This window comes from Lissotriton helveticus, chromosome 5_1 (genome assembly GCF_964261635.1).
Source record: "Lissotriton helveticus chromosome 5_1, aLisHel1.1, whole genome shotgun sequence".
In the NCBI taxonomy this organism is placed as follows: domain Eukaryota; kingdom Metazoa; phylum Chordata; class Amphibia; order Caudata; family Salamandridae; genus Lissotriton; species Lissotriton helveticus.
In genome coordinates this window covers 142,679,963-142,690,083 of record NC_136065.1, presented here as the reverse complement: position 1 = coordinate 142,690,083, position 10,121 = coordinate 142,679,963, and the positions used below count along the sequence as shown (strand labels likewise).

General features: G+C 53.2%; 1 protein-coding gene across 1 annotated transcript in view; it reads left to right on the top strand.

Annotated features, from left to right (window-relative positions):
* Positions 1 to 10,121, top strand: part of INPP5E (inositol polyphosphate-5-phosphatase E) — a 262,442-nt gene that overhangs the window by 116,499 nt on the left and 135,822 nt on the right. The window contains exon 4 of the mRNA XM_078641914.1: positions 1,190 to 1,287. Coding sequence (XP_078498040.1) covers positions 1,190 to 1,287 — 98 coding nt within the window. The remainder of the gene's footprint in view (positions 1 to 1,189; positions 1,288 to 10,121) is intronic.

Here is a 10,121-nt window from a genome sequence, read left to right as displayed (position 1 = left end):
TGTTAAGCATTGTAAGCAAACCTTTAATATTATAAAATACATCAGTTAATGGGAGCAAAGCAGCCATGACCTCAGAGGAGCGGAAACCAATCTCTTTGCACTTCTCTCAAAACATTGCAGTGAATAAGTAAGTTTCTAATACAGGATTTGCAGTTTTACACCAGGGAAAGACATACGCAAAATAACAATGATCACAGGGAAGGCTGGACAGTTGTCCTTCACTTCCATGGATAGAAGAAAGTTCTGGCCAAAGAAGGACAAATACCCGGTAAATGTTACCTAGATACAACTGCCTGACAGTCAAATGAGGAAAATATGGGAGTGGTGAAAAATGGCCTATGAAGCGGAGTATGTCTTGAAACCAATCCGCGATGAGCCGAGCAAATGAGAAGTTCCAGCAACTGACTTGCTTCATGGAAGCCATCTTTGAAGTGCAGCCATGATCATTTTATATGCGAGTGCCGTCTCAAGATGTCCCAATGCTGCAGGCGTGAACTTCAGCATCTGTGGTGGTCCAGCTGCACTTTCATGATGTGTAATGCAGAGATTATACTACAGTTAGCGCCCAAAGATGTTCCCAAAGTGGTCATAGTTAAGGAAGTAACAAATGGTACAGGTGCAAATGTTACTTGTGTAAGCTTTCAATAAAACTGTATTGCACATCCTAGGATGTGCAAATAGCACAATGATTGGCTTGCAAACTGCCCTTCTTGGTGCAACTGATGTACTAAATCACTACCATTGCACATGCATGTTCATAGAGGGAGGCAAGATCTCATGACTTATGCATGTTATCGAGGCAGGTTGTATTTTACAACCTGTTGCAAATAGGGGACAAACGCATGGATGGAGGCTTGCGAGGGACAATAAACCTCGATCCCTGTGTTCACGTTTCCAACATATCAACATAAAAGGACAGGCGCCACTTGAAAGACACATTTTGAAGTGCTGGGAAGACATTGGGGGAGCGTACAGTTGATCCATAGACTCCCCCTTCCTATCACCCCTGATGGTACCCAGCACAATTCCCAAAGGGAAAGCTATCTCACGGAGACCCTTTGCAAATTAAATGATGCCCTGACTCGGGGGCCAGTAACTGATTTATGCTGGTACTTGTGTTTTAATACCCTGTTAAGGCAGATGTTCATTTGACGACAGCTTTTCAAGTAAGTTTTTTAAATTGTTTTAGGAACTTCCTGATAATCTGCAGGATTTCTTGTTTCCGTTGGACGCTGAGCTTGCCCAGGACATGTATGTTATTGGAGTTCAGGAAGGGTGCCCAGACAGGTAAGAAGACTGCAAGTATCCACATGAATGCCATATTCTTTTAGCCTTTCCCAGCTTCCAGCTACACATAAATACAGAGTTATGACAACCAGCGAGTTTTATTACGTGTCTATTTATGGTTGTACCGAAGAGTGTGGTGTGTTAAAAATGTTTTCGCTTGTCACATCTCTGACGTTTTGCATATCCATTGCAAAGCCATCTGAAATCCTGTCAGTCTATTTGTCTGAACATCAATTCTATCAGGCCATTCTGAACACAATATACACATTCAAGTTAAACCACAGGAGACATTGAAACGGTTTAGGAGATTATTTTGGTGTTTTGTAAAGTGCTGCCTTTAGCTTTCTAGTTACTTCAGAATGGTAATGATAATTAGAAAAGAAACATTTGACGAATGACGATGGGAAAGTTAGTCTCATCAGATGGTAAACAAGTTTTGGCAAAGCCAATAGGGCTCGCCAATGGTTTGTAGCCACGCTGTGCAGCGTTCACAATGCTGTGCAGCAAAGCTAAAATAAAATGTAAAAAAAATTTGCGTGGCTGCCAGCCTCATTGTGTAGGCACCATGCATGTTCGTCGACAAAATGACATGGACACTTTCTGTTTTTAGATACTGATCCAAGTAAGATAGGTAACCAAAAATTAAACGTGCAAAAGCGTTTTTAATACTTTTTAAAGCAATCAGGGAAATAGAAACACCAGGGAGAGCAAGGGGTGAAGAAACATGGGGAGGGCAGGAGAACACATCAGCAACACGGGGAAAGGTAGAGGGACACCAAAGCAACAGAAGGATGGCAGACACGTAAAAGCAAGATGGGGGAGGGGGGCGGGACACACAGAATCAACAAGGGGAGGGCGAGGTACACACAAAAGCAACAAGGGGAGGCACTGAAGCAACATGGCGAAGGGCTAGGTGCACGGATGCCCCATGGGTAAAGAGTGTTAACAATAATCCCTAAATAAAACGGAGTTTTAATTATCGTGTCGATACTATTGATCAGGTACATCTGCATGTGTCTGCTACGACAAGATAAGGCTGCTCCTCACGTAAAGTGTCTGAGCAGCCTACATACGTTTTCGGATCGCCTCCATTTGGATTTATAGCCGTAGAATTCTTCTAAATTGTGTTTTTGTACGATGCGTGCATAAGCCGTCCAGTGCCAGTTTTCTTATTGTTTCAATGAAGTGCCGTCTTTCCAGTGTGTACACATCACCATTAGATATGTCTAACATCCTGTTGGACTTGTTCCTTTTTCCCTGAATTTTTTCGCTTTCCCCTTATGGATAACTGCTGAGGGAAATAAAATAAACATGTCATGTTTGGTGTGTGTGACTTTGCAACATTAAATGCTGTGCAATGGTGTGCGCACATTTATTTCCACCATTGTAGAAATGCACCTTTGTAAAATGTCATTTTTTTTTTTTTAAACTTTCTTTTTTGGTTATACAACATGTACAACAACCCCCCCAAATTGGCATAGTTACAACACATGTAGACAGTTTGATAACCTCATTACGGCACTTGAGGGCACAGGTACCACCTGAGCAGGTAAGACACATGAGGAGAAACAGAATAGCAAAGACTATAGAACAGCATTAGGAAGCAGCCAAGCACCGCCCAATCCCCTGTAATAAATAAGCCCTAGCAGTCCCCCCCCCCTCCCTTCCCATCAGACCCCGATCCCACTGGAGAGAACAGTTAGTCGCTTGCCCCATCAAAGTCACTTTGGGATGACCGCCCACTCTCTGCCAGCCCTGAGGCACACATAGTTCGCCAAGCAAGTAAATCATCCTGCAGCTTCTCATCCCTCCGCGTAAGCTGCATATGTGTTTCCTCAGCCAGGGACCATTCTCTCACATCCTTAAGCCAGGTGGGCACATCTGGGGTCCTATGTCCCATCCAGGTAATTGCCACTCTACGCCTAGCAAGTACCAATATTAATTGCAATAGTTTGTAGGAAAGGTTCCTTCTCTTGGGCTTGGGAACCATCGCCAGCAAACAATGAAGGGGATTCATGGCTATCCGAAGGCCTGTAGTGATGACTATGCGCTCTACCACCCCCATCCAGAAGCTCTTGACCAATGGGCAGTCCCAGGCTAAATGTAGGAAGCCCGCTCCCCCCACGCCACATCTGGGGCAGCTGTCCGCCCTGTCACCAGTGATACGTTTCAATGATATTGGAGTCGGATAGGTACGGTGCATGAAATTAAAGTGTATTAATTTGAACCGTCCATTGCACGATACTTTGTGCGTGAGGCACCCTATACGCTTCCGCTGACCCTGTTCCAGGGTAGCGCCAAGATCTGCCTCCCATGCCACCCAGGAAGGCGGGACCGGTGGAGTGGAATCCTGTTTCATAGCCGAGTATAGCAGAGAGCTTAATCTGCGCCCCTTACCGCAGGAGAGAAGGATGTTTAGAGTGTGGGACATCGGGGGCGCTTCCGGGAACTGAGGCCAGGCAACCTTTACCACATCTTGGAGTCACCGGTGGTGCAGGTACTGCCCCCCTCCAAGCCCAAAGGTCTCCTCTGCCTGCTCGTAAGTCAGGAAGGACTCGTTGGGGTAGAGGTCAGCTAGAGTCTCACATCCTCCCACCCGCCATTTGCGAAAGGACATGTGCTCCTCCATGGCAACTAAAGGGGCCAGTATCCAGATCCGCAGTTCTCTATGGAAGGGCGCCCGCCGTAAAACCTTCTCCACAAACCACTGCCAGATGCCTGCAGTGTGGCGTGCAACATATGGCAGAGTTTCGTCCGCTCCCCTTTCCTGCATCAGTGCGACCTGTAATGTCTGCACGCTCGCTCTGCCCGCCAAGAGTCGCGTTTCCCAGCTGTCTTCGTCTGCAAACCACCGGCTGCAGGCTGTAGTTGTGCCGCATAATAGTATAAGTCGAATCTCGGTGCCTCTAGGCCTCCCTCCTCATAGCTCCGAACAACAGTATGGAGGGCTACCCTGCTGCGCCGTCCCGCCCAAAGCAGAGACATAAGCAACATGTTAAGGGTGCGAAAAACTCACGGGGAGAGAGAGGACACAGCGAATTCTGGAGGACGTATAGCGTCCTGGGAAGCATTACCATCTTAGCGACGGCTAGCCGTCCCATTAAAGAAAGCGGCAAGGAATTCCAAAAGGATACCGATTGCTGTAGTGACTTAAGAGTCCGATCGATATTCCGGACCAGCAGCTGCGAGTCCGTCGGGGCAACCTGAATTCCGAGATAACGGAAGGCCTCCTGTTCCCAGCGCAGACCGAGGTCCGGCAAGTCTGTCAGTGGCACCGTACTATACCCCGCAAGCGGGAATATCAAAGACTTGCCGCGGTTAAGTCTCAGTCCCGATGCCTTGCCGAACCGATCCAGGAGGTGTAGCAAGATCTGCAGTGCCTCCCGCGGAGCCGTCAAATAAAATAAGGCGGCATCCGCATACAAGGAGATGACACTGCACGTGTCCCCCACCGTAATGCCCCACGGCACCATTTCTGTATGGATTCTGACAGCAAAGGGTTCTATGGCCAGGGGGAACAGGAGCGGCGAGAGGGAACACCCTTGGCATGTACCCCGTCCCAGTTGGCACTCCGACCTCGCTGCTCCCAGTCTCACCTTGGCGCGAGGGTCCCTGTATAAGATGCGAATCCAGCAACAAAAGTTGGGGGCCAGCCCCACTGCCGGAGGACCTCCAGCAGATACCCCTAATCGACTGTATCAAATGCTTTAGCAAGGTCGACCGACACCAGTACCATCTGTTCCTCCTTGTCGCGAACCTCGTGCATATGTGATTCAACCGCCGCAGGTTCATGGCCGTGTTGCGTCCTGGGATAAACCCGCACTGGTCCGCATGGACCAGGTGGGCCATATGCGGCGCCAGACGCATGGCCAAGAGTTTGGTCAAGATCTTCACGTCCGTATTGATCATTGTGATTGGACGATATGCCGAAGGGTCATGCTTATCTCCCCCTGGCTTCAGGATCATACAGATTTCGCCCTGATTCATACTTGGTGGGAGAGCCTCGCATTCGAACGCCTCAAGAAATACTTGCAAGAGGAGACGGGAAAGTGTACCCTCAAATGCCTGATAAAATTCAGGAGGGAAGCCATCACTCCCCGGGGACTTATCCCGCGGCAAGCAGGTCATGCCGCACACACCTCTCTCAGTGTCAGGGTTCCCTCTATCCCGTCCTGCACCGCCTTGGAGAGGGACTGCAGGGTCAACCCCTGAAGGTAAGGAAGATAAGAGGTCTCTGTGACAGCGGGTATACCAATTGTAAGTGAGACTTGAGGACCATACCACTTGTTGGCTCCCGCAGGGCCACTATCCGCTCCGGGGTCTGTTCCCGCCGAAGGATCCAGGCCAACAGTCGGCCTGATTTATCGCCCTCTCTGTGAAGGCGCTGCCTATATTGGCCAAGGGTATACCTGTCAAGTCGGTCTAGGATGTCATGAACGCGAGACCGAGCAGTCTGCTCCGCCTCTTGCTGCAAGGCATCAGGGTCCGTCGATGTTTGCAAGTTTGAGAGATTATCCTCCGCCTCCTGCAAGTCCTGGTGGAGCTTACTCTGGACCCCATAAGTGAGGCCCATGCACGCTCCACGGATCACCGCCTTCAGGACGTCCCACCTTGCGGCGAAAGTAAGCTCCCCCACCCACTCCCAATTGAGGTCTACGTAGTCGGAAAGGGCAGTCTCAATATGCCCCCTCCCCACTTGGTCTTGAAGGATATCTGCCGGCGACCTCCAAGTCCGGGGGCGGGAAACAGGAGTCCCCCAATTCAAGACACACGCCACCGGGGAGTGGTCGGACAAGAAGCGGGCCTGATGTGTAACCTCAAGGGACATATTTGACTCTGTATTTGCAACCAGTAGCCTGTCCAAGCGACTGTGCGTGTTGTGAGCGGGGGAAAAACATGTGTACACTTTCTGTGTCGTGTTTCTCAGGCGCCAAACATCAATAGCCCCTAAATTCCCCATGACCACCTTAAGCTGCGCTGTCATACGTGGCTTTGTGCCAGCTCGGGGCGGAAACCTATCCAGAACGGGATCCAGAACACAGTTAAAGTCTCCGAACCAAAGCACAGGTGCCTCCAGGTCGGGGATCAGGACCTCCTGCAGGGTTAGGAAGAAACCAGGCTCATCTATGTTGGGTGCGTATGAATTCAGTATGGTAAGATCTCTGCCATCCAGCTTCGCCCGCAGTAGCAGGTATCTGCCGTGTATGTCCGCCTCCAGATACTGGATAGCAAACGGGACCCCGGGTGCCACCCATATCAGGACTCCCCATGCGTATGTGGAAAAGGAAACGTGGAACACTTGACCCTGCCAATTTTTCCCCAATTTTTGGGCACCATCATCATCGAGGTGGGTTTCCTGGAGGCACGCAATGGAGACTCCATGCCTGCGAAGGAAGGACAGCACCCTATATCTCTTAGTGCATGTGCCTAGCCCCTCACATTCCAACTTAAAAACTTATACCCCATGTCTGATGACGTGGCCCACCCGGCCTTACAACTCTACTCCTGGTGCCACCCCGACCCCGTGCCCGGACTGTGATACATACGATGCCTGCAACATTCCCCCTCAACAATCCCTCCCAAAACCCCAACCACCCCCCTCACACGAGCAATATACTTCCAACAACAAAACATGCTGATATGCCCTTCCCCTGCTGGTGCCAGGACGTACACAGCCCCTCATATGCCCAACAGGGCTAAACCACCCAACAGATGAAAGAGAAGACTCCCCTCCCCCCCCCACCCAGCTCCCAGCGCAACCAGCTAGCATGACGTTAACATGGGACTCGGACCCTCAGAGGTGAAACATACACATCTGCCAGAATATCTGCCCCTCCAGGAACTGCACCTCCCTTCCAATCCAAATGTGTCAAAAACACTTTCCCCATCGGGAGTTAGTCCAGGCAAGTCAGCCAACATTCACGTTGCAGGACCAACCAGAGCACACCTAGATATGTCTTTCAGGACCCGGCCACAGACACAGCCAGTGAGTCCCCCGCCGTTTCAGGGACCGTGTCAATGATCGGTAGGAGAGTGTCCGTGGTAGGCTGCAGAGTGTCTGGAACCAGTATCTCATTCTGAGGTGAAACTACCAGAGGCTCTGGGGGGCCCTCGGACTCCGACAACTCCAGGCGGAGGGCCCCATCGTCGCCCACCGTGACCCGCCGCCTCTCCTCGCGTTCAGCATTGTCAGGTGAACGCCTGCGCCTGTTATTGCGTCTCCTTGTGGGTCGTGTCCCCCATGTACTTTTGGCTCCACCCCGTTCCCCCAGCGGGAGGGCATCCCCCCTGATCTCCAGCCACTCCCATACCTCATCAGGGCCTTCAAAAACATTTGCCTTTCCCTGGGATATGACCTTAAGTTTAGCAGGGTAAAGCAGCATATACTGCAGGTGTAGCTCCCGAAGTTTCTGCTTGACTGCCAGGAAGGATTTCCGTTGTTCCTGAATTTGGCGAGTGTAATCCGGGTATACGAACACTTTGGCGTTTTCAAAAGTAAGGTTTGCTGTTTCCCTAGGATGCAGTCCCTGTCCCGGTAATTTAGAATCTTAGCGATGAGGGCCTGCGGCGGGGCGCCCGGCCTCGGCGGCGGGACCAACGCTCTATGGGCGCGCTCAATTACAAATACATCAGACAGTCCAGTGGGACAAAGTGTTGTACGGATCCAGTGTTCCAGAAAGCGCTCCGCATTTCCCATCTCCGCGCGTTCCGGAATTCCAAGGACCCTAATGTTACTGCAGCGTGCTCCCCCTTCAGAGTCCTCCATCCCTGCGCTCCAGCTCCCCCGTCGAGGCAACGAGCCGCGAGACCGTTTGTTTGAGGGACGCTACCTCTCCCTGCAGCTGGACGATATTCCCCTCCGCAGTTGAGACGTTATTCTCTACTTTTCCAAGGTCCGTCCTCAGAAGGTTCACATCTATGGACACTTTTTCGATTTGCCTTTCCAAGGCAGAGTGGGACCCTGTATTGCCTTCAGCAGCTCCGCCCGGGAGGCTCGTCGGGGACCTCACTCTCTCCATCCTGGCCTGATTGACGCTTAATGCGCTGTGAAGGGAGCCGTTGGGTGGTGTATTGAGTTATGGTGTTTGGCTGTGAGGCGCGGGCCATCCTGTCCTTACGCATCGCAGGAGTCTAAAGGGACCCCCTCTGGGCGTCCGAACAGCAGAAGTGCCCCAAACAGTCCCCCCTCAGAGGCCCGCGGAGATGCGCAGAGTCCACGACAGTCTCTTTGGCTGTGCGCTATTGCGCCAACTCACAACACCAGCCCCCTCTCACCACAGCTTCATCCATGAAATGTCCGTCTCGCGTAGAAGTATTCCCTCTGAACTCCATCGCCGCGCCTCGAGATGTCGCGGAGGCCGGCCGGCGCAGCCGCGGCAGACCCCTAAGGAGAACGGGCACCGTGCCAGGGCCGTAGACCATCCAGGTCCCCAGGGTAGCTCCAGCAGACACCACTCACTCCTCGTCCAACCAGGGCAGCAGCGTGGCAAAAGGGCATCAACCGAGTGGGCCTGCTCAGCTCCGCAAGCCCCACAGCTCCCACCGCTCCCCCACGTGCACCGCGGGCACAGTCCGGGGGTAGGATGAGGGTCCAACCCTCCCAGGGTTGTCACAGTCTTCTTCCAGGACTGCCAAGACTGCTCACTCTGTTGCCCGGCTCCGGCTCTGCAGTCCGCCAGTCCCGGCCTCAGTCCCGGCCTCACCTGGCTTCCCGGCCTCCCCTGGCTCCCTAGCCGGGGGCCCGCAGGGCCTCAATGGGCTGCTGCAATCACTTACTCAGTAGGCACCTTGACGACCCCGGGAACCTTATCCGCTGTCCCCGTTAGGGCCGGCCTCAAGGAGCACCCACTGCACGGGCCGCCGCCGCCCCACTACCGTAGGCCGCAGTCCAGGTCAGGCCCGTACCCCCGGCTGTCGTCTCCCGGGTCCTCAGGGGATGCTTGGGGGCCCCCCGATGGCAATGGGGCCTCCTCGGATCATCAGGGTCAGGGCCGGTGTCCAGGGGGACAAGGATTGCGGGCTGCCCCCGCCGCTGTGTAAATGCCCCCAAAGCTCTGCACCGCACGGGAGGCCCCCGGATGTCAGTGGGCGCCTCCCTAGCTTCAATCGCCTTACCGTCGGGTCAGATTTAAGGGAGTCCGGGAGCTTGGGTCGCCCCTGCTGCTCTGAGTCAGGCCACCGCTTCGGTCGCGCCGCCCGCCCACCGCAGGGCCGGACGGACCTCAGGAGCACCGTGCTGTATGTAAATGTAAATGTAATTTGCACTTGTATAGCGCCTATCACCCAGGGGTCTCTAAGCGCTGTACGATTACCACTGTGGAACCCTTCCTGGCCTGTTCCTGTGAGGTGTCCACTCCTGGGCACCCCCAAGGTGAAGCATGGCATCCTAGCGTTGTTAGGGCCGGTGTGGAGATTAAGCAAGCTATTGCCCAGAGTTACAGAGTGGAACCCATGATTAGAGTAGGCACCGAGGCGAAAATTATCGGGTCCAAGGACATTGAGCCCAAGACCCTGCCGCGACGGGGATTGACCCCTGGTCCCGGGCCAGACCTCTGCCTCAGGGTCTGCCGCTCTAATCGGTGAGCCACACTTCTACTGTATGGGAGGCCCCAGATGGCAGTGGGGGCCTCCTTTGCTGCAATCCCACACAGTCGTCTCAGCGCCGATGTGTGCCGGGAGCTCGGGCCGCCTCCGCCGCCTCGATGTAGGCCACCGCCCCAGCCTCACGGCTCGTCCCTCAGAGAGGCCCCAGGGGCTCCACAACGCACGGGAGGCCCCCGATGGCAGTGGGCGCCTCCCAAGCCGTCTCGCTGTCTACAGTTCCGGTCGCCAAG